Source organism: Watersipora subatra, chromosome 10 (genome assembly GCF_963576615.1).
Source record: "Watersipora subatra chromosome 10, tzWatSuba1.1, whole genome shotgun sequence".
NCBI classification, from domain to species: domain Eukaryota; kingdom Metazoa; phylum Bryozoa; class Gymnolaemata; order Cheilostomatida; family Watersiporidae; genus Watersipora; species Watersipora subatra.
The window spans coordinates 1,809,487-1,835,737 of NC_088717.1; the positions used below are offsets into that span (position 1 = coordinate 1,809,487).

At 36.1% G+C, this 26,251-nt stretch overlaps 2 protein-coding genes across 2 annotated transcripts; one reads left to right on the plus strand and one right to left on the minus strand.

The window, feature by feature from the left end:
- The first annotated feature begins 1,027 nt into the window (after positions 1 to 1,027).
- LOC137406621 (propionyl-CoA carboxylase beta chain, mitochondrial-like) lies at positions 1,028 to 15,231 on the plus strand. The gene is made up of 11 exons (XM_068093225.1): positions 1,028 to 1,224; positions 2,205 to 2,387; positions 5,559 to 5,729; positions 6,230 to 6,382; positions 9,199 to 9,352; positions 9,999 to 10,114; positions 10,217 to 10,340; positions 11,259 to 11,467; positions 11,713 to 11,811; positions 12,993 to 13,092; positions 14,947 to 15,231. The coding sequence occupies exons 1-11, from the start codon at positions 1,033 to 1,035 to the stop codon at positions 15,066 to 15,068; spliced, it is 1,623 nt and encodes a 540-aa protein (XP_067949326.1). The 5' UTR covers positions 1,028 to 1,032; the 3' UTR covers positions 15,069 to 15,231.
- On the minus strand, positions 15,176 to 25,187 carry LOC137406622 (diphthamide biosynthesis protein 3-like). The gene is made up of 3 exons (XM_068093226.1): positions 25,022 to 25,187; positions 21,961 to 22,035; positions 15,176 to 15,573 (listed from the first exon to the last, which is right to left on the minus strand). Exons 1-3 carry the CDS (start codon positions 25,130 to 25,132, stop codon positions 15,517 to 15,519), a joined length of 243 nt encoding a protein of 80 aa, XP_067949327.1. The 5' UTR covers positions 25,133 to 25,187; the 3' UTR covers positions 15,176 to 15,516.
- Positions 25,188 to 26,251: the final 1,064 nt, after the last annotated feature.

The following is a 26,251-nucleotide window of genomic DNA, read 5'->3' on the forward strand; positions in this document are numbered from 1 at the left end:
TTCATATCATGAAAGAAGTGTTTTGTTGAAATAAATTAGGAAAAAAAATAAAACTGTAAATGTGTTTAAATGTAAAATAATTAGCAAGTAATGGCTAAATATAATCTGTTTAGCTATGATTACAATGAAAAATTATTTAATAAATAAGGTAATAAAAAAGTATATTTTATTTTTATATAATTATAGTTAGTAGAATTAAGTATAATTTATTTTTATTTAATATATTTGCCACTCTAACTTTCAAACTTTTTGCTTGCTTACATCAAGCAAAGATGTCCACTAACTAGTGGACATCTTTGCTTCAAGCTAGTCTATGTATTTGATTGATATGTATTGAAATCTAAGATTACATGCAAGGGCTGTTTGTGAACTGAGGTGACCATGAATCACTCTATCACCATACAGTGTCAATACTTTCAGTTGATGGCAGTCGATTAGCTTCCCATCACACCAATGTAATACAACCCCAGTATGACTATCTATCTTATTTATGAATAACCAATGATATACAGCCCCTCATGTGTGGGGGCTGTAAATCATTGGAGTAACTGATTGCATTAACTCACTTACTTAACACCATCTATTCAGTGCCTTTTCAATGCATGTAGGTATTGAATTGCTTTAAATAATAAGCATATATTAGAGTAATAAACTATAATCATCATTTCTTTAATATGAACAATAATTACTATCTTAACTGGAAATTCATGATCATTCTCATGGCTGACGTTATTGTTCTGTCGATCACTACGAGTGACTAGCACAAAAAAGGGGCGTGGCCTAAACGCTCCTTGTTGGCAACGGAAACGCTCGTGTTGTTGAATGCACAGTTATCACTCTAGGGAGAGATAATTCTATGGACGTAGTAAGTACAAGTACAGCTGCTGTATACGTTTGTGATTTTAGTCGAAAATTGAATCGTTGTAGGTGCGCCTAGGACCTAACAGAATCGATGATACAACAGAATATTTTTAAATAGGTTTTCACTTGCTAGTCTATGTACTTGGCTTATACGCTTGCCGAGTTCTAAAAATGGCCAGTTCGCTAAATTTTCAAAGATTTATAAACGCATGTTTTCATGCAAAAAAAGCCAAACATATACGCCCACCGATTCGATGGCAAACTACTGCACATTCATTAAGTGTGCGGCAACGTATTAAAGAAAAAAGAGACGAGGCACTTGTTGGTGGCGGTGAAAAGAGGATCGCTGCTCAACATAAGAAGGTTGGTGCATAAATGTGCAACAGGATCTCGTAGATAATTATTAAAAAAACATAGAAAATTTAAATATAGAAAAAATAAGCGAAAAATTAAAAATTATTTATTTATTAAAATAGAGCGAAAATCTGACTAGATTTGAAAAAAATTGGCTGTCATGGTTGTTGGCTTGTCATACTGTCACTGATATCTAGACTCATCTTTGCTGCAGCAAAGAGCCTTACCTGCCAACTCTCACGCATTGGGCGTGAGACTCACGCAATCACCCCAAAGAAAAAATGAAAATGCGTGAGATTTTTGCCCCAATTTCCTATATACTATCATTGATACATCAATTGCCCCAAAACCAAATCTCACGCATTGCCCCACTCTTGGGTTGGCAGGTCTGCAAAGAGCATACCTGCCAACTCTCACACATTGGGCGTGAGAGTGTTTTTGCTGTGGTGTTTTCATACGCTATGAAAATTTACCCCACTTGTCAAATCCTCGCGTTTTCATTGCCCCCAAAATAGACTCTCACAGCTTTTCCCACTCCAGGATTGGCAGGTCTGGCAAAGAGCAAGTTGAATAATTTGAAAACTTGTTTATCTAAATCCAAGTTTTACTTTATGAGAAAAAACAATACCATTAAGCTAACTAAATCGACAGAAAAGCTCGATTTATTAAGCTATAATTCATCAAAGGGTTTCAACAAATTAGGCTATACTTTTTGTTTTATAAATTGCAAAGATTTCAGCTAACAAACAAGTATAATATTTTTTCTCTGCATTTTCAGCTTCTTGCTTGCAGCAGTAATTTTTGCTGTGATAGTCACATTGCCTAAAAGACTTATAAAATGCATGCTTCACCATTTTTATACGCTTATTCAAAATGTAATACAAATATAAGTTTCAGGACATACCTGTTATCAACAAGGAATCCAGAATAATCAGATGTTTACAAAAACTTTTGTTCAATTCTGCTCCAAAAGAGTTATATTGCTTAAGGGTAAGCTGACAGCCAGAGAGAGAATCAAACTGCTTTGTGACCCAGACAGCTTTGTGGAATATGACATGTTTATGGAGCACTATTGCACTGACTTTGGTATGGAAAACCACAAATATCCTGGAGACAGTGTGATAACTGGTCGAGGGCTCATCAGTGGACGACCCGTTTTTGTTTTTTCGCAGGTGAGACATAAGTTTGCAGTCATGAACTTGTACAAGTAGATTATTGTGCAACTTGTACAAGTAGATTATTGTGCAACTTGTACAAGTAGATTATTGTGCAACTTGTACAAGTGTATTATTGTGCAACTTGTACAAGTAGATTATTGTGCTAGCATTTGATAATCATTCATTTGAGCAAGTAAACTCATTATTTATTTGCCGCGCAAGGTGAAGGTGAATTTCATCATTCTATTGATAGTGGACAACTTCGGGTTCAGTATTACCTATTGAAATGTCATCTCAGATGCAAGTGTAAATATTTGATAGTAAATATCGCTAGACTGGTATTGATAATGAACATCGTGTATGATAGAATAAACTGGTTTGGTATGTGGCATGATATTGGATATTATCTCAGTATTGGGTATTAAAAAGGTCTGTCCAGTTTATAGGAGTTTTGTTATAAATAGATACTTTTATACCTCACGACGTTAACTCCTGGTATTAAACTTAGCTCTACGTTTTTACCAGATCAATTAAGGAAAAGTCAATTTGAGTTGAATGAAGTGAAGAGTATCCTATTCCTTTTATCAACATTTCAATTTCCTTCAATGATATTAATAACGCTTACTAGTTTGTAACTTAACAAACCATTAGAAGTTCATAACGACACAAAAGTTGTGGAGAGGTTTCCAGACCAAACTCTTTTGCTCATGTTTACAGTATTATGCACATTCAAGGTTAGCTCCTGATCTTAATCAGTTTAGGATCTGGTCCGTGGGTGTCAAGGACAATCAAAGTATTCTCTAAACATTTATGGTCCATTAAAAAACTATGATGCATCTTACGTGACATCAGAGTCCTCAGCATCAGTAGCCAGTGGAGCCATGGATTTCACCGTGGCTACCAATAGTTGCTTCATTGTCAAATTTGTCAAGTTACATGTATATTGTATTATATATTGTAGGAATATTTATCAAACTGTTCATGGTATAACATATTCTCAGCCCAGAATCGGATATTGGTATTATAGGATATTGGTATTATAGGATATTGGTATTATAGTATATTGGTATTATAGGATATTGGTATTATATGACATTGGTATTATAGGATATTGGTATTATAGTATACTGGTATTATAGTATACTGGTATTATAGGATATTGGTATTATAGGATACTGGTATTATAGTATACTGGTATTATATGATATTGGTATTATAGTATACTGGTATTATAGGATATCGGTATTATAGGATATCGGTATTATAGGATATCGGTATTATAGGATATCGGTATTATAGGATATCGGTATTATAGGATATCGGTATTATAGGATATTGGTATTATATGATATTGGTATTATAGTATATTGGTATTATAGGATATTGGTATTATAGGATATTGGTATTATAGGATATTGGTATTATAGGATATTGGTATTATATGATATTGGTATTATAGTATATTGGTATTATAGGATATTGGTATTATAGGATATTGGTATTATAGGATATTGGTATTATAGGATATTGGTATTATAGTATATTGGTATTATAGGATATTGGTATTATAGTATATTGGTATTATATGATATTGGTATTATAGGATATCGGTATTATAGGATATCGGTATTATAGGATATCGGTATTATAGGATATCGGTATTATAGGATATCGGTATTATATGATATCGGTATTATAATATATTGGTATTATATGATATTAGTATTATAGTATATTGGTATTATAGGATATTGGTATTATAGGATATTGGTATTATATGATATTGGTATTATAGTATATTGGTATTATAGGATATTGGTATTATAGTATATTGGTATTATATGATATTGGTATTATAGGATATTGATATTATAGTATATTGGTATTGTAGGATATTGGTATTATAGGATATTGGTATTATAGGATATTGGTATTATAGGATATTGGTATTATATGATATTGGTATTATAGTATATTGGTATTATAGGATATTGGTATTATATGACATTGGTATTATAGGATATTGGTATTATAGTATACTGGTATTATAGTATACTGGTATTATAGGATATTGGTATTATAGGATACTGGTATTATAGTATACTGGTATTATAGGATATTGGTATTATAGGATATCGGTATTATAGGATATCGGTATTATAGGATATCGGTATTATAGGATATCGGTATTATAGGATATCGGTATTATAGGATATCGGTATTATAGGATATCGGTATTATATGATATCGGTATTATAATATATTGGTATTATAGGATATTGGTATTATAGTATATTGGTATTATATGATATTGGTATTATAGTATATTGGTATTATAGTATACTGGTATTATAGGATATTGGTATTATAGGATATTGGTATTATACGATATTGGTATTATAGGATATTGGTATTATAGGATATTGGTATTATAGGATACTGGTATTATAGGATATTGGTATTATACGATATTGGTATTATATGATATTGGTATTATAGGATATTGGTATTATAGGATATTGGTATTATAGTATATTGGTATTATAGGATATTGGTATTATAGGATATTTGTATTATAGGATATTAGTATTAGGTATCAGCAAGCTAATTCTTGGATATTTGAGAACCTGGAGCCTTGTATTTCAGATGAAATGTCGTATTGAGACGCTTTTATATTTTTGGTCAATGATTTTATTAGTCTTATCGGATGTTGTAGTTAATTTTAACTTCAGTGCTTTATCGGATCAACTCTTGGCTTAGTTTGTATCAAAGACAGAAATGGACTTAAATAGCAAACCGGCCGATATTTATGCCCCGTCTCTTGAACATCGAATTCAGTATTCGCTGCTATGCTTGCATGAGATAAATTTACTTTCTGCTTTAGGTGATTTAATATAAGAACAAGTTATCGTGTAATTTCTGAAAAATTCAGAACACATTCAAATTTATTTAAATAGTTTTTAGAATTTTTCCAGATACATGTATTTATTTTTTAATTTACCCAACTCTATCAAGAAAGGCTTTTGTAAGTGCAGGAGAATCTACTACTACTTCTTGAAGTTGACCAACTAGTGAGCAAGCAGCTGGGTATTAAGGACAGTCTACAGTCAGCATTATTGTAGGAAATGCTGTGGTCAGGCTCGGCAGCATTTTTGTTTGCGTACTCGAAATTGTTTACTTTTGTAGGATTTTACTGTGTTTGGAGGCAGTTTATCTGGGGTGCACGCAAAGAAGATATGCAAGGTTATGGACCAAGCCATGCTGGTTGGTGCTCCAGTCATCGGTTTGAATGACAGCGGAGGAGCTCGGATACAGGAGGGTGTTGAATCTCTAGCTGGATATGCTGACATATTTGAGGTTTTCACTGCTACCCCGTTCTATTGATTTTTACTTGTTACATGGAAACTGGTGACCATGCTAAGAATGTTAGTTTAGAATAGGCAAGCTATGATGTTAATCACGCGAGTGAGTGGGTCAAGGTGAATATTGAGCTTACCATTTAGGAAATTTAATCTATATTAGACCCTTTGCCATAGTCTTGTTTCCTATGCATCCACTCTACAACTGGCATCCTTCCCTCCATGCTAATGTTTATGAAATATGCAGCATTTTAAACGATACATATTACTGCAAACCTAACTTACAAAGAATTTTGTACCTATTAACTTGTATGTAGTTTTTAATTGCTCAGTTGTTGGTTTGAGGCAGCACATCTTGTGTGTGAAAATGAGAGCTGCTGTTGTTCATATCATTAGTTCATCAAAAAGGTAGAGCCAGAATTCTAGAGAATGCATAACAACAGAGCATGAAAGGTTTTTCCAACCTATTATACACCTATGTTGCATTGTCTTTTGCAGAGGAATGTACTGTCATCTGGTGTGATACCACAAATTTCCATGATCATGGGGCCTTGCGCGGGAGGGGCCGTTTACTCTCCCGCTCTAACTGACTTTACCTTTATGGTCAGGGATACTTCGTATTTGTTCATCACAGGTCCTGATGTAGTGAAGGTAGGCTATGACCATCACAAGTCCTGATGTAGTGAAGGTAGGCTATGACCATCACAGGTCCTGATGTAGTGAAGGTAGGCTATGACCATCACAGGTCCTGATGTAGTGAAACTAGGCTATGACCATCACAGGTCCTGATGTAGTCAAGGTAGGCTATGACCATCACAGGTCCTGATGTAGTGAATTCAGATAGGCTATGACCATCGCTCTTGATGTAAGAGTTACTAAGTTATGATGAGAATACTTAAAATTGTTTCCTCAGAAGTGCCGGAACTTGTTCATGTCATCTGATTTCATTGGCTAACTTTGTACCAATCTAACAAATGAAAGGTTGGTCTTCACACCGCTACTGCATATTACCATACTTTTCGGACTATAAACCGCACCCCTATATAAGCCGCATCTGCTTTATTTTCCCAAAACCGATAATAAAACAATACATAGGCCGCACCTTCGTGTAGGCCACAGAATTCAGGACGGTGCTTTTTAACACGGCGGCAACTTTGCTGTTTAACACGGAACAGTGTCTAATGGCACAGTTTCGTATTAACCGACGCTTTTTAACCTAGTGCCTAACGGAACAGTATCGTTAGGCATTGTTTCGTATTTTCTTTCATCGTTAAAGGCGCACTAACCGGATATTATGGTTAATGCGCCCTAGCGATGAAAGAAAAAGCCACAGAATAGCCGCACTCTTATATAAGCCGCATGGCTCAAATCATCAGAAAAAAGTAGCGGCTAATAGTCCGAAAAGTATGGTAATCTTTCGAATTATTGGTTCAGATCGGCTCAATGATTCATAAACACGAGCAAACCTTGACTTACCGTCATCTTTACATATAAATTTCTGACATCAGTTTTCAACCTATGTTGTTCAAATTTTTACGAATTATTGCAATTTTGTACCTAGAAGTAAAATAGCTGGTAGAAATAAAAAATATAAAAATAAAGCTGCATTAAACTGTATCTATAGTAAGTTAGAGTAAGTTATTTTTGTAAGCAGCCGCTTTTTTGTAACCCAACCACTAGCAACTCTACACAACCAAAACACAACACACAACTCTACAACTAAGCATGTCACTACATTAACCTATAGAAATCAATGACATCCATCAATTCAACATGGAAAATCATCTACATCAACGCCTTCGTTTTCTTCAGATAATTCTGCATCAGTGAAATTGCCAGAGTTTTCTTCAGATAATTCTGCATCAGTGAAATTGCCAAAGTATTCTTCGAAAGTATCATTTATATCTTTATTATCAATCTTGTCAATGAAAAACGCTCGTTTGACTTGCGCGACGCCACCTTTTATTATTTCCTGTTTGCATAGCAATAGCTTCGCGAGGCAAATTTGGGCTGTTTTAAGCTTCTGTTAGTTAAACAGAGTTCAGATTTTGAAAGATCATACTTGATTGGCCTAAATAAATGTAATCTTGGAAACACAACAAAAGCATGTGGGATTGAGTTTATTAACTTGCTATTGCTATTACGCAAATTTAGTAGGTGATAAATTTAACCTCACTTACCGAGATCGCGACCCATATACCCACGGATAGAATCCTATACTGAGTGGCTGTATATGGTAAACGTTACAGAGCTAAACACCTATCTAGAGTTGATGTATGCAAATTATGTTCTCAAGGTCAAACACTCCACAACATCATTTAAAGGTTGACTTGCAACAAAATTCACATTACAGTTATTTGGTATCAAAAGACTCACCGTGTCTTACTCTGTTGTGTTGTAGGTGCAAAATATGTGGAAATGTGATTACAAGCACTTGAAAGCTAAAAAACGAACAGAAAATTGCAGTCACACGAGACCGGCGAAGTTTGGATTCGCTTTCCAAAACGGCTCAAATGGGACGTAGTTATGAGAGATGGTTTCTGTTTACACTTTCATGCAACCTCATTTGTCGAAATATTTTCACAAATATACTTCACGCATTCAATAAAACCATGTCTATTGTTCTTACGCGTCTGTTTTATCGTCGTTGTAATGCTGTCACTTTTAGCACTGATATCTTATAACTTACGGTAAAAAATCGTTAAACTTTTTAACCTTAGCTCGAAAGAGTACATATCATCGTCTAATAATCATGACGAGCCTGTTGGTTACATGTTATAATCGAAAAGTGCTGCAAAAGTTATTTGCGAAGTATTGGGTCCCGTGATCAGATTACGACTTGACGATTGAATAATGCCGAAACAAAACTGTAAAGTAGCGAGCATCTATATTTGATACGGGGTCTTCGGTAAAACTCGAAGTGTTTGTCATAAACTAGTGCTACGATATGTTTTATAGTGAGCTTTTTATTGGCCTTTCAATTCACGTGAGAACATCACGTGACAAGGCGATAACCAAACTGTAATAACTACGTCAGAGAAATAAACAGATTCCAATCAATTGACAGCCTTTATAATTTTATCATTATTTCTATGACCTCATTGGCTTCATACCTTGGTAGTAAATAAAGTTCACACTCATCCAAGTTAGAGTAAATCACTACACTTCAACCACTTGCTCTACCACCTATCCTATTTCCATTCATGCGTTTTTAAGGTGTTACAAAAACCTAATTTATTGCTACTTAATTAGTTAAGTTTCTGCATATAATTTAAGCTTTTATGTTTAATTTTTTACATTCTTTTATATGTTGCATTTCAATGCTATTTGTAATTACCTCCAATATTTATCATTGTCTTTTGAGCTTTGGAATTCGTTATAAGAGTATCTGCTCGGAGCAAATTTCCGGACGGATCAACTTTGCAGTCAAAGTTTACTACAAGTTTTGCTGTTTCTGTCATAACCAGGCTGTGACCAATGAGGACGTGACGCAAGAGGAGCTGGGCGGAGCTAAAACTCACACAGTAACCTCTGGTGTGGCTCACGGCGCTTTTGATAACGATGTTGAGGCGCTGATGACCCTGCGCCACTTCTATGGATTTTTACCTCTCAGCAACCAAGGTGCAGTAGTCGAATCTACCTGACACGACCTGTCAGGTGGTTTTGTCTGATAGGAGAAATGATATCTTGCTGAATATCAGTTTTTTAATTAGCATGTGCAAGAATGTAAATCGCTAGGATATTGCTGATGGTTTCGATGCATAGGAACAGGAAGTGGATAGAATGTTTAAAAATTACTAAATAGATTTTACCATTTTTCCGCAATCTCTAATTGGTTATATCTGTATCCTTTAAGAGTTCAGTCGATGTGCTCAGCAAGTTTCTAAAAATGATTGCAGACCCACATTACACAGTATTGTTTAATTCTGGCCTGTGGCTAAGGGGTGTATGAATTTTCTAGTAGTAAGAAATCGTGGTAAATGCTATGATTGAAGTGACATGACAACACTAAACAGGTGTGATCACGGTCGGGTAATAAGACAATGTTGGTATGCGCACTCATTATTGCAGAGCTTTAGGTGGGTTACTTCCTCTCAAATCCAGCATATATTATTAGTGAATCTCTGTTTTGGGCTGTACTACAGTATTTTTACTCTGAAGGTAGTTAGGTAGTGACCCATTAATTATTTTCTCAAAGCTCTGTCAGCACTGTTGAATGCATATTTGCAAAGGTAATAATTTGTTAATATATGTGCTCTTGATGCAGACGAATCTCCAATACGGCAGTGTGAAGATCCATGGGATAGAGACGTGCCGAGCTTACAGACGGTGATACCTCTCGAGACTACGGCAGCATACGACATGCTTGATGTCATAAAAGAGGTGTGTCTTCTCTCACCTTCTCTCTACTCATTGATTCATCTCATCGCTACATTTTCTTTCTGTCATCATTTTTGCTTTTTAGCTGTATGCTTTTGTTTATAGACAGTGGACGATAGAGAATTCTTTCAAATAATGCCGGACTATGCCAAAAGCATTGTCGTTGGGTTCGCTAGAATGAATGGAAGGACAGTCGGGATTGTCGGTAATCAGCCCAAGTCTGCTGCTGGTATGCTTAAAGATGTAGTTCAATATCTTCATCAGTTTTGTGGAAGGAAAGAAGGGGTGTAGACCTTTGATTGTTTTGGGAAAGCCATCCTGTGAGATAGCTGCACTGTTAGCAGTCCCTCTAAGAATGATGTAAATGCCCACATTACACTTTACTTCTCAAACAATCAACTATCTAAAAATTTAGCAGGAAATTTTCAAGTTGTTGAGTTAATAATCTATGCTGCCCCATAGCTATCTTGTAACCATAATGCAGCATGAATATATTTTTTACTGTATATATTTTGCTATGTCTACATTGGAAGGCTAGTTTTGGAGTTATTCACTTGTCATCATAATCTAATTCATTGATTATAATAGGTGATCTCTCCATGTATTTTAGAATACACCTCAGATTTGTTTTGGTACTACTCATGGTGGTATCTCAGACTGGCTTTCCAGTAGAGTCCTGGGAATGCTGGCTTATTGAGTAGTCAGTCATAGATAGCTCTGTTGCTATAGCAACACTTGATGCATCAGAAAGGCTTACAATAGGAGAGTTTTTATTTTTTAATATTTTTTCACCAAAACACACTTACATATTACATAAACAAACCTGTGTACTTCTCTGTTTTAGTTTTAGAAATATGAAAGCAGTTTAATTCTTAACATTTTTCACTAGCTTCTAATAGCTTATGTCAACCATTTTTTCAACAGATGACAAATGTAATGTCGGATGATAGTTTTAACCAGTTGTGCTGGTTGGTATTTGTGAAGCACCAATTGTGCGCGCTCTTGTCAGTCATAGATAACACAAAAGATACTTGTACTGTATTCATGATCTGCTTTATGAGAAGACAACTCCCATTGATTTTGTAAGCTGCACTAGAAAAATGGCTAACCACATAACTTATCACGTTGATGTTTGTTTATCTATCAGGCTGCCTGGACATCAACTCGTCAACTAAAGGTGCGAGATTCGTCCGCTTCTGCGATGCCTTCAATATTCCACTTATTACTTTTGTGGACGTACCTGGTTTCCTACCTGGAACACAGCAGGAATATGGGGGCATTATCAGACATGGTGCTAAACTTCTCTATGCATTTGCTGAGGCTACTGTTCCTAAAATTACTGTGATAACCAGAAAGGTAACGTCTGTCTCTTTGGAACCTGTCAAACGTTCAAATGAAACGTTTAGAAATTTGGTAGCAGTACGCAAAGCCTGACCCGGTTGTGAATGTGCGAATTATTCATTTTCCACTTCTGTAGCCTGGCTGTGAGTCTGTAGCATGTTTAGTACTATCACCAAACTTGCGGTATCAGATGCAAAACCATGACAGGTTTGCGGGTTGTGATCAGGCTGGTATGTCTTGCCATGTATATGTTGATGTAGGCATATGGAGGGGCGTATGATGTGATGAGCTCCAAGCACTTGAGAGGTGATATTAACTACGCCTGGCCTACAGCTGAGGTGGCTGTCATGGGTGCTAAGGTGAGACAAGTTATAGCATGCAGCTGTGTCGATGGTGGCTGTCTGTGCATGCTGCATGTATTGTTAGTAATACATAGCTTGTGGTCATTCAGTTGAAATTAACATATGACAGGCCCATTTTTATGTTAACCTGTATTACCAATAGTATTCATATGACAGAGTTAAACGATTTAACATAGAGTATAACAGTTTGACCATTCCCAGGAGTTTGCATACCTATAATATAAGCCTGTCATTGGCTTGCTCGAGTCATTTAGTTGAATCTCGGCCAATGGGCTTGCGCTCTCATCTATGCTAGGAAGGAAAGATTCACCGGTCAAAGTTTACTCTTAGTCAGCTGAAATTTCTGAAATAAATTATCCTTTTACGACTGTTTGCTACAAGACGAAAACATTATGGCATTGTATTATAATTTGACAAACTACAATATTATAATGTATCATTTGGAGTCAACCGCCAGTTCCTGCAACAGTGATTAGCCTAACAAGCTGGTTGTCTCTGTGAATTTACCTTATTGTCTATCGCTGCCTTCGAAACTTGCTGATGTTCATGAGGTGTTCTGGAGTAGTATTAGAGATGAGATAAACAACCTGCAGTGCAAGTGCTAAATAGTATCTTTTTACAACCATTTTAAAGAGTTATTCTACCTTGTATAAAGGAGACTTTCATTGTAAATAGCCCTATTAATATCATGAATACCCAACCTTATAGCTGTCAGGGTTAAACGCAGGAAAGTATCTTGTGATGGTTTATATGCTTGCTCTATTAATGATACATCATTGTACCCTTGTTGGTAGAAATAAGTACACGTATGTTGATTCTCCCACTCAATCACTGGTAAGCTTTGCGAACTTGCCTCATTTCGTGTATTCCTCAATCTCCCTTTAGCCTAAACTGTGAAATAAGTTAAAATGGTCAAGATATCTTAGTCAGCAACTCTGCAATAGAGTTTAACCTACCGATGAGAGGCTTATGAGCAATACTGATGGCACTTCATGCCATTTGTGATGAGAATATCCTCTTCACTAGCACTAAGGACTATCAATTAATCCTCTTCACTAGCACTAATATCCTCTTCACTAGTACTTAAGGACCATCACACTACCTGTCATATTATCATAGAAATGTAAATTGTATGCATCATATGCCTCAGCTGCCTAACATCTGTCCTTGACCTTTAGGGTGCTGTATCCATAATATTTCGGGGCGCTGATGACCAGTCATCAAAAGAGGAAGAATATATTGAAAAGTTTGCTAATCCATTCCCGGCAGCAGTCAGAGGTTTGTTATGACGCATGTTTTGTTCAGCAAGTTTTTGATCCAAGTGACAATTAAGACTGCATAACGATGCTATCAAACTTTGACAAACAGTTTATAACTATCGTTTTACCATGAAAGCTTTCTGTTTAACCCAGCTTTCACAAGGTGTTTTGCGAAAATTGTTCTCCAATGCCGTACACTCTCAATTTGTACTACCCTAGGACACTTATATTTCGCTAGTATTTAGTTTCGTGAGTAGCACACAGAGTAAAATTTCGCTGCAACTTAATTTCGCAGCTCTGATGAGTGCGAAAATATAGTGATGTGAAAATAAATACAGTGGAACAAACAAATTAGATTCCTCAGGTCCGGTCCTCTAGTAAAAAAAGTTTTTATATTTGCGACTAGTTTGTATTTGTAACCCGCAGGTATAAATGTATGGCAGAAATCGATAATTCAACGTGATCGCTTGCTGCCATTTGTTTCTTGGACTATCAATGACGTCTCGGTCCTTTCCGTCGTGACCGATATGGTACCAATATTAGATCTCAAGTATTTATAGCAAGCGATGGCCATGGCACGTTTTGAGTTCACAATATTTCAAATTTAAAAAAAATCAAATACAGTACATGTCTCATAAAAAAGAAAATAGATAACAACCAACATCACAACCAGAACTGTATAACATGGTTGGACCTGGTGAGGGTTGTTATCGTTTTTGGTTGGCAGTAAAATTCATCACTACAATAAGTATTATTTAATTGTATGACTTCACCTACCAGACTTTCATCCTCATCAGTTACAAATTCGGTGACTAAACTGATATCATCATCTTCTTCGTTTGTCTTGGCTTTTCCAAAAAAACTTGTTATCTTAATTTGCTTTGCCATGCTGCTCATTCGGTGTATTAACGAATTTACTAGAAATTTCCCAATGAGCTCAATCACACACAAAATTATCTGCATTTCTAATATCATGATTTTGTTGTGGGTATCAATGAACTACAGGGCTGTATTCCCTTGGACAGCTGGCCGGCTAAGACGCCCCAACTTTTTAGGAATTTCATAGTCCAACGGCTATAGAAAGGTTTTTATCGCTGTAGAATATCACTTTATTCGAAGCCATAGATACAAACATCAACTTTTAGTAGTTCTTAGGCGTCATTATTATCTTCATCAGCGGCAAAATATTCTTGTTAACGACTTTTGTAAAGGTTTGCAAAATATCAAGTTTTAGCAAACATCTGCTTGCCCATATCCTACTTAATGAACTTGAAATAAAATCGGCAAAAATGATCTTTGTTAAAACGCTTAAAAGAAAAAGATGTCTTCTTTCTGAGCTTTTTAACTGCATACAAGTTTTGCCTGTTTTAATTTTAAAACGTTTTGTCAGTCACATCAGCTAAAACAAAGCAAATCTCAAAAAATAGAAAAATGTTGATACTTGCCAATAAAATTTTTTAAAACTTCACGTGAGAGGCCCGGCTGAGGCCCTACATAAGAGAAACCTGTTGGGAGCTTACAGCACCCCCCCTCCTTCTCCACACCCCAGATGTTCATAACTAGTCGTCTAACATTAGCCCCCCAACTTGCAACCAGTGAATACAGGCCTGTGTAGAACATAGCTATTTAATTTCGAATTTTCGCTAGTTCGTTATGATAGTTTAGTTTCGCGCATGAATTTTTCGCGTGATGATCACTCCGCGAAAACGCGAAAGTTAGATGCCGCGAATACTTAAGTGTCCTAGGGTATCTTTGATCTAAATAAAAATTAAGAACTTGCCCTCAATGCAATTCATAAAGGTGTCAGAGTATATATAGTTTAATTTGCCACAGTGGTTCAAACCTATAAACACGATCTTGGTATATTACATAGGCTATGTGGATGACATCATAGAACCAAGAATGACCCGCAGGAAACTGTGTGAGGATCTGGAATTGCTACGTGGCAAGAAGCTAAAAAATCCCTGGAAGAAGCATGGAAATATTCCTTTGTAGATAGCATGCAGCCATATCACTAATTTTTCTGTGGTAGATTGAATTCCATAGACATATAATTATCTCTCCATATTTATTAACTTTTTATGTGTCATAATATTAATGTGTTTTGTGTAGCATGATATATATTTGTACAAAAATATACAACGATAAAATAACCATATACGCATATAGATGTTGAAGGCCTGCTACCATTGATGTACAGGTTTGAACTGGATTAAGAATGATGTACGAAGGTCTATATATAGTTCATAACAGTCATCATATGTCGAATAATTTGGAACATATCAAGCTTGTACATGAGACTTGAATGTTCCACATGAATTGATTTACTAATGAGGACAAGGATGGAGTATTTTGTTGGTTTCAAACTGCGACAGGAAACAATCATAACAGTTTGGAAGAGAGAGAAAGTTGTGTAAGATTTTTCCGCTTCAATCTGAGATTCTCACGCTTTAACAAGGACAGGTTTTGCAGACAAGTTCTCTTCCCGTTGAAAGTCTTCCTGCAACATGAATGTTTGGCTGGTTAACAGCTATGGAGGGTAGGAAACAGGACCATAAGCTACATGATGAATTGACGACATCAGCTGGCCCAGCTTTCCGCTGAAACAGATTTTTCAACATCTGTAAAGCAGATTTGTCCATGTGTCATAATACCCTACAGGATGAATTTATGAATTTATTCATCCTGTAGGGTACATCTTATCAATAGCTCATTTCAAAGGAGTTGGGTTAGCATAAATGATTTGAGGGAATTACGTACTAGCTATGCGACTTTCATATTAAAACTAATTCCAGAAACAAACATGATCAGATTGCTAGTTCTCCAGTGTGTAGAGATGAGCAGAATAATCTAGCTGCGCTGTCTTCCCCGTTGAAATAAGGAAAACAGATGGTGAACCAAATATTTTATTCGTTGGTTCTAGCTTACACAAACTCACACAAATTGCAGACTATAAATCCTGCTATATTACCATACATGGATGTAACTATCAACTTTTGCAAAACCTATTTTGGCTTCAACAAATAGGTTTGGAAGAGTAGACATTCAGGAATTCATCGCAAGACTAACCCTAGTACCAGTGTATTTTATTTTGCCTCTAGTGAACTTCAACCTTGAAAGTACAATCAAATGTCGCAGTTGTGGCATCCTGACTCTCAGTATGTACATTCTAGGAAATGAAAGTGAGTTGTTACTAGTAATAGCGCTGCTGATATTAGTACTACCAGAATTAGGCGGTTTTCATGTTTTTAAAGGCTGTATAGAATACCTGTAGCTAATACCGCTATGATAAATATCTGAGGTCGAATGTAGACAGATTTTGCTAGTTTGTGCGGCAGAAATACATTCAGGTCGCTGTGTAGACTGCCATTCCATCCTACCTCAGAGGAAATGACAAATTGCCATGCAAGCCATTATTAATTACACCATGAATTCTGAGTCATAAGGAAACTATAGAACTCTTTGGGAAAATGTTACACATCATATTAGCTTAACTGCGGTAAGAATTTGGTCAGATCCGTTAGCTCTATCAACCATTAATAATGTTTTCCTAAAGTTACTAGGACCAGCTGTAGAGGACTGGCTGATTAATCACCGATGAAATGCAAGACTGACCCGTAGCATAGAGATACCTAGCCTGTCTTGACAACCAGTGGAGCGGCCGACATAACATCGCAGCAAAGCCCCATAGACGGAAGAGAACAACTCCCTTTCAGTGCAGCTGATGCATAGGGTGCAGGGCGTATTGTGACAAGCTGTTGTTTGCTCGCTCCGCTCGCACAGGAGACAACTCCGCAAAAACAACAGTTTGTCAAGACAGGCTAAGAGATACCTGTTGTAGCTAAGTGTACGCCAACCCTACTTGACCTAAATGACAAATAGATTGACCAATGAGAATTGAAATAGGCAGGGAAAGCCATGATGTTCTTTCGACATTTTCATTTGTTACATTACCAGCATATTCATTACCTGGAATACCTCAACAATTTTTGATAGCTATTTGTGCATAGCTATATTTTTGCTGAAAATGTCCTAATCAATATATATAAATCACAGTGTTCGTTTGCCAAGTTATAGTGACAATGTTTTAGTGAGGACAACTCCGTTGTAAATGGCGAATTAACATACAAACGCGCGTAACCACTGGGCTAAGCCATTCTCATCATTTTCAACTCATCTTTTTTTTATCAGGATTGCAGGTTACAAACTAAATAAGTACTTTTTATTATTAATTAACAATACCTTTTGAGTTTTATTTTGATATTCTTTAAAAGCCATTCAAAAGTCCATTTTTTGGTCAATTTCTAATTTTCAAATGTGTTGTTTTAATTTCAAATGTGCCATTGCAATCCTATTTCCAGTTTATTTTAAAGGTGATAGCGAAATCTACAAAGTACAAAGACGAAGTAACATTGTGCGCTTCACTGCCATACCTTTGTACCAGTATCGAGAGGTACTAATATCGCCAATTAAACTTTGAACACAACGAGCTTCTGTTGCAACAGTAACCTTTTTCATACACACTTTCATGTACTCATTGTTTATTTTTTCTCTCTCTCTATATGAATTGCACACAAACACTTTTCTCGCGATATCTAGTTTTGCAATAATCAACTCTTTAAACCATCACATTCACAGATGCATTAGTTTCTTTCTTAAGCCAACATGAATACCAAGTAAAGGCAAGGCATTGGCTATGCAAATGATGGAATTTGACGGTGTCAAAAATGGGTGACCTACTATATGCGTCAAATATAGGTGACCTACTATATGCGTCAAATATGGGTGACCTACTATATGCGTCAAATATGGGTGACCTACTATATGCGTCAAATATAGGTAACCTACTATATGCGTCAAATATAGGTGACCTACTAAATGTGTCAAATATAGGTGACCTAATATATGTGTCAAATATGGGTGACCTACTTTATGCGTCAAATATAGGTGACCTACTATATGCGTCAAATATAGGTGACCTACTATATGCGTCAAATATAGGTGACCTACTATATGCGTCAAATATAGGTGACCTACTATATGCGTCAAATATAGGTGACCTACTATATGCGTCAAATATAGGTGACCTACTATATGCGTCAAATATAGGTGACCTACTATATGCGTCAAATATAGGTGACCTACTATATGTGTCAAATATAGGTGACCTAATACAGTCAAACATGGATAACTCGTCCACGGATAGCTCGAACACATGGTTAATTCGAACATTTCCTTTGGTCTGTTCCCACATAATGATAAATTGCTATAGATAACTCGAACTCAACACTGTTAATTCGAACTGTTTTTTTGCCCAACAGCTGCCGAAACGGTTGTTTTCGCTTTAGAAAATCACTTTATTCAAAGCCATAGAGGTAAACTTCATCTTTTCGTAATTCATAAGCGTCGTTATTACCACCATCGGCAAAATAGTTTTGTCAACGACTTTTCTAAAAGTTTGGTGAAATTTGATTTATACTGCGATACGATGAATAGCACGGGTTAGCTGGGTCACGCGCGCAAGAATTTTCGCCACGCACATACAAAACAAAAATCGCATGTTGTTTTGTATGTGCGTGGCGAAAATCCTTGAGTGCGTGACTCGGCTAGCCCGTGATGAATAGTTTTCCGACGTTGATTCCGTGTTGAATCAACGTCGGAATGTTGAATGTTTAAAACGTCTTAAAAAATGTTGTAATTAAACGTATACGTTGTCTGAGCTACAAAAAACTATTCATCGTTTGACCTAAACACAGAATACGTGTGTACATTCAATAAGTATCTATTAAAAAAGCGTGAGTGATATAGAATGTACCGTAAAACCTCGTAAAACTTCTAATTGAACTGCCTCGGAGTGTTGCTCTTAACGAATCCCAGGTAAAGTAAGGTAATCTGCATAAACTTCAAGAAAAAACGGCAAAATTGATCGTGGGTAAAACCCCAAAAGAAAAAATGTCTTTTCTTTTGGGCATTTCAACAACGATCAAGTTTTGCCAATGTCAATCTGAAAAACGTCCTGGCAATAACATCACCTCAAACAACAAACCAATCTCAAGTGATAGAAAAATCTCTATACTTTTTCATGAAAACGTTTTAAATTTTACATTAGAAGCATTTAATTTGAAACAAGCCATTTGTGCTTTTGATTTATATTATAGTTTGTATATGTACATGTATCTACTAATAAATAAGTAAATATATGGACTTGTGACAGTGCTCTGATAACTTGAATGCTCTGATAATTCGAACACTTTTGCTCGGTCCCTTGAAGTTCGAGTTATCCATGTTTGACTGTATATGTGTCAAATATGGGTGACCTACTTTATGTGTCAAATATAGGTGACCTACTATATGCGTCAAATATAGGTGACCTACTATATGCCTCAAATATGGGTGACCTACTATATGTGTCAAATATAGGTGACCTACTATATGTGTCAAATATAGGTGACCTCCTATATGCGTCAAATATGGGTGACATATTATATGCGTTAAATATAGGTGACCTACTATATGCGTCAAATATAGGTGACCTACTATATGTGTCAAATATAGGTGACCTACTATATGCGTCAAATATAGGTGACCTACTATATGTGTCAAATATAGGTGACCTACTATGTGTCAAATATGGGTGACCTACTATATTTGTCAAATATAGGTGACCTACTATGTGTCAAATATGAGCGACCTACTATATTTGTCAAATATGGGTGACCTACTAAATGTGTTTTCATGAGAATAATAATAATAATTGTTAGCAAAGACTGAGTAACTCTATTACACTAAGACTGAGTAACTCTATTACAGTAAGACTGAGTAACTCTATTACAATATAAGGCACGCCAAAATAAAGTTTTAATAATAAATAACTTTCCGATTAAAGACAGGAATAAAGAACATAAAGATGGTACATGAGGATGGTACATGAGGATGGTACATGAGGATAGTACATAAAGATGGTATATGAGGATGGTACGTGAGGATGGTACGTGAGGATGGTACGTGAGGATAGTACGTGAGGATGGTACGTGAGGATAGTACGTGAGGATGGTACGTGAGGATAGTACGTGAGGATGGTACGTGAGGATGGTACGTGAGGATGGTACGTGAGGATGGTACGTGAGGATGGTACGTGAGGATAGTACGTGAGGATGGTACGTGAGGATGGTACGTGAGGATGGTACGTGAGGATGGTACATGAGGATGGTACATGAAAATGGTACATGAAAATGGTACATGAGGATTGTACATGAAAATGGTACATGAGGATGGTACGTGAGGATGGTACGTGAGGATGGTACATGAGGATGGTACATGAGGATGGTACATGAGGATAGTACGTGAGGATGGTACGTGAGGATAGTACATGAGGATGGTACATGAGGATGGTACGTGAGGATGGTACGTGAGGATGGTACATGAGGATGGTACATGAGGATGGTACATGAGGATGGTACGTGAGGATGGTACATGAGGATAGTACATGAGGATGATACGCAAGGATGGTACATGAGGATAGTACGTGAGGATGGTACGCGAGAATGGTTCCCCAGGATAGTACATGAGGATAGTATATGAGGATGGTACTTAAAGATGGTACATGAGGAATGTACATGAGGATGGTACATGAGGAAGGTACATGAGGAAGGTACATGAGGATGGTACATGAAAATGGTACGTGAAAATGGTACGTGAGGATGGTATGTGAGGATGGTACGCGAGGATGGTACATGAGGAAGGTACATGAGGATAGTACATAAGGATGGTACATGAGGATAATACATGAGGATGGTATGCGAGGATGGTACATGAGGATGGTACATGAGGATGGTACATGAGGATGGTACGCAAGGATGGTACGCAAGGATGGTACATGAGGATGGTACGCGAGGTACAAATTTGCTTTAGAAGAAATTTCAACATTAGAAGTTCATAAAACGATTATAAGATTCAGTCAGCATTTCTGAAAGTTGGTAATTTCGAGACCTGTGTACTCCATTCTTTACACAAGCAAAAGAGATAGGAACCAACAGAAAAATAATACAAGTACCCCTCATTTGCATGACCCTCCAGGGTAACGTTTTGCAGAATGCCTTTTTAAGAGATTCCTCCGCTAAACGAATCTCCCTTCAAACTTGGTAATATGCTACTGTATATCATGTGTATGCTATTTACACTGTACTTCTTCAACTTTTTTCTTCACCTCCTTTTTATCGGCGTTTTCAAAATAATAATTGTAAACTTATAACAAATTAAATTATAACTTTTTCTTTTAGCTTTTGCGCATGCAGTAATGAGTAAACATATGGTAGTCTACTGTAGAGTACATTGCCGTAGATGCTACATAGTTTTACTGATTCTTTGTTTACCTCCTTGGCAACTCTGGTTTTATTTAGCATTTGCATACACCATAGGTCTTTTTATAACGCTTCAAATAACACTTCAGATATTAGCCTAATACCCTGTACCGTATGTCCATAAATACCGTATATACATAAATACTATCTGTACATAAATACCATATGTACATAAATACCATATGTACATAAATACAGTATGTACATAAAGAGTTTATTGCCTCAGTGACTCACTATCAGTAAAAGCATATCTTCGACAATTTTCACTATTTCTAATATGCCGCCGTAACTTTGAGTTGTCATTATGAGGGCTTATTGTTACGAGAGAACTACTAGGATATTCAAGTAAGCAATGGGTGAGATAAGCCTACAAACAGTTTAGTTTACAACAACACATAACTTTAGAAAACATTCATTAATGGATATAATAGTAGACTAGCGTCTTTTATTACTTTTATGAGTCCCAAAAACACAGAACGGTGACAGCTAAGTTTCTCAACCGCATCAGACATTCTCATATGTCTTACCGGATCATAGATAACTTTTACAATAAGTGAACAACTGGGACAAGTTGCTACTTCCTCTCCGTTTTGCAGATCTTCCTATAAAATAAATCCGAATGTAATGTTATAAGTTAGTCGAATCATCAGAGTTATCCGCTCTCATTGTCAATATTCTCCTGTGATGTAACGCCACATACTATTCCATGTAGAAACTGTTCATTAGGTACAACATATGACAAAAATACGCAATACAGTAATACTTCAACTTACGAGTGCGCCAACGTACGAGAAACTTGAGATACAAGCCAGCTTTTATGCAAGTTTTAGCACTAACATACGAGCCATATTTGAGATACGAGCACGTGAGTCAGTTGCCAAGTATGCTGGAGGTGTTTTATGACAACAGCATCAATCTGTATTTTTCAACTGCACAGGTTATACTTTTGTACCGTGTTTTGTGCACGCTTTTCAGTGCAGAATTATGTGAATTAAACATACTGTGCGTAGACCGAAAGTTTGCCAGTAAAATGAAAAATAATGCAAAAAAACAAATGATAACAATTCATATTAAACGGAAAATTCTTGAAAAATATGCGAAATGTGTATGCATGATTGAGCTAGCTCAGCAATATGACAGAAATACATCCACAATTATCAAACAGAAGGATTATATTCAGGGCATTTAGCTCGCAAAAGTACTAACCGTAGTTTCTAAACGGCGCGGCGATCTTCACCACCGCTGATGGAGAGACCGCTCAGGCATTGGATATAAGATAAACAATTGGCCGGTGACAGCGTAACTGAAACGACGCTATTTGAAAAGGCCGCTGCTATTTATCAAAACTATAAAAACAGACATTCGGACAAGTTGGCTAGTGGTCGTGCATTAAACCTTTGTGACGACACCTGTGTTCGTCCTAATCGCGACATGTTGAAAGGGCGACAAAGGCAAACGTCCTTAGATAGGTTCATCTTAAAACGGCCGGCTAGTCGTGAAAGTGAAACAAAGGAAAAATTAGCTAACTAGCGAGAAACTTCAGACTATGAATGCCGAAGAAATTTTAATTACGTTAAGTTAAAAATGAAAGTTTGCTTTTAGATTTGCTTCTAAGTTTGTCTTTTAAGACTTTGATAAAATCCAAATTTATCAAAGTCAACTGTTGTAATGAAGGATAACTTATATATCTCTCTCTGGCAAATGCTAGCGTTAGCTGCTATTGTATGTATTTAATTTTACATTTTAATTTAACACATTTCCTTGCATTATTTTTTAGTTGTTGTTTTTTGAAAGCAAGTGGTAAGTTAGGACAATAACCAACATGTTCTTTCTGTTACAATATCTTGTTTTGAGTGTTTTATTTGCATTTTACAGAGTATGGAAACCAATAAATATATATTTAATTGTTCTATATATAAATAAATTGCACCAACATGCGAGTAAATTGACATACGAGCTCAGTCTCGGAACGCATTAAGCTCGTAAGTTGAAGTATGACTGTATTAGAAATATGAAAGTATTAGAAATTTCAAAATTCAAGATGAACATGACATGAAAAATTAACAACGACTATTTATTTGGTGTTGTCTTATCGTCATAATTTCTGACGGAATTGTTATTGACAGCGTCACATGCTCTAAAACAAGTCACAATTAGGAGTGGTCTGAATCTTCGAAGATTACTTGTGAAACAAAGCATAGCTATAACACAACATCTAATATCCTAACAACAGATAAACACCTTATTTTGAGTTTGTATGAAGATTCAACTAAACTGCATGGCCGACCTACATACGTATCACAGACAGCTTATACACTTATACAGCTTGCACAAAATGTTACATTTTTTTTTTACGACAACTGTTACTCACCACTTTTTTGAATAGAACAAACTATTCAGATGTAAGTTCTAATCCAAAACTCATACTTTAACAATTAACTATGTTCCAGCTGTCACAAATAAAAAAATGCGAAACAATAAAGAAAAGATATTATAATAATAAATAGAACTAGATGGTCTGAATTTTATGCTTTGAGAAAAGAGGCTAAATGATTCCAACATCTACACTGGAAACCAAAAATGAACAAATTATGTGGTACATAACTGTATGTCGGTCCACATGACTATAAGACAAGTCAAATCAATTAATCGCATTCACCCCATAATGGGGCATTAGAGCGATTTCTTTATTAGGTAACATGTGTTATTAGGTAACATCTTTAGTAAGTAACCTCTTCAGATTTAGGCCTATCTCTTTCCAATCGACCAGAGTGCGTAAGAAGTCATGGAACACACAATTACAACAGAAAAGAGTTACCGCTTTGCAAAATCACTATAAGTTATTTAAATGGACATAGTTGTTCGTAGGATTAATTGGATGGCCATCAGATGTCCTGTATTGAATTACACAAAGCTCTGGGCCAATGAGTGAAAAAAGCATTTGACCGAATATGTGACACGTAGGTGTTCAGTTTTCGACGAGTGTGATGCAGATTCTCTTGATCATTATTAAAAGGTGCAATGCCTTCACTTTAGCATTTAGAAAAATGTTTGAGCTTGCGTACTAGTCGTCTCTCTCCAATGATTAAATATCAATATATGTTTTGTTCAGTAAAAATGATGACTCCTCATAAGCAACACATTTAGCAACATGCAACTTCATTTGCCACTTGAAAGGCCAATTTCTAAAAAATACCTATTAAGAATTCCTAGAATAAACCAGATTTGATAAGCAAGTTGTGAGCGAATAAATAAAAGCAAAATATTGTCAGCACCTTTCACCATGGCTACTAGAGTTCAATTTCCTTAAAAGTATGCAAACTTTTCCAAGATTGGGCGAATGGGTCTAACATTTACAACTCCATATAAACCCATATAAATCTAGCAAAATGCTTTGCTTCAGCATATTCCACAACATGCACCCATAAAAGCTTGAATAACCATCCAGAGACGTTGCACAAAGATAGTTTCATATAATCGATATAGTGATTGATAAAAATAAGGAAAGCGTTATTTGACAAACCTAGCAAAATTCCAAAGGCAAACCTCACGTGGATGTTAAAATCTATGATTCATATTTGTACTTACTTTCGTTATTTCAAATTTATCACCACACGGACAAGGGTAGTAATATGTTTCGTTGTCCTCATCGTACTCAAAATCTTCTATCTCTACTTCGTCGTGATATACTCCGTCCATCTGTGAGTTAATAGTATGACATTTGCTTTTCGCTAGCAAATGATGCAAACGGAAATCATTGTGGGGCGCAGCAGTACTAATTTTGTTGAAGTTCTATTCTTAGACTTGCACGGCTATACGATACGCATTCGAACCCTCCGCAGTCGATATTTTCAAATCTCCCAGTTATTTCACGAAAATAGGTCTAAGGATAGGAGTCATCTCTATTGCGTTACCGTTAAATGTAAGTAGCGATAACTCTCCGCAAAAAATCTTTTGCCGAGCATGCAGGTTATAATTAGTAAAATGTCTTACATGCAGGTGTAAAAGATTACTAGACAAACATTTATTAATAGTGCAATGGCTGTCACTAGCAAGGAGTCTAATCTTATAACTGCTTATCATCAATACAGAACTAAGCGGCAGTGTTACGAGTTTTCCAAATCATTTTTGATGCCTGTTCAGTATCTACGCATAGACAATAAAAAAGAGTGACACTATTAGTTCAAGTGAGATGTGCATCAAAAATATTAAAATTAAAGTTTTCGTATAAAAGACATTTGGAGATGTTATAGCGCTTGATCAGCCTACATCCACAGAAACAGCTTTGTGTTTGTCAATGTTTTTACATCAATGATTTAGCAGAAAACTTGGTTTTGATGGCTAAACAATAAAAATTAGGAAATTCATTATTTTTCAGCTAGATCTGTACAAATGTGTACCTGTTAGTTTCCTGTTACACCATAATTATCGCTGCTCCTAACTTTTGAGAAACATCAGTATTGAAATAAAACTATGTCAAAGTGGAGTCTCACACTCATATGTCTTACAGAAAGAACTTGAGCATTTATTGCATGCTTACCCATTATTTTTGCTAAAATCATGTTTTCATGGTACTAAAAAAAGTGGTCAGTGCATTTTGGCTTAAACATAGTTTGGGTACCTTGCAGAAGATGGAAATGCTGTTATCAGTTTTGCTGACAGCGCTGTTTTCTAAGGGTGGTGTGCGAATGCAAATGACACGTGTAGTGGCACCTTTATCAGGAGTTATCAAAAGCTTGTCTTTAATATTTACTTAAAACAACAAATCAATGATATTGTGATCGCGGGCTCGCCTATGTATGTTTGTCACATTTCTCT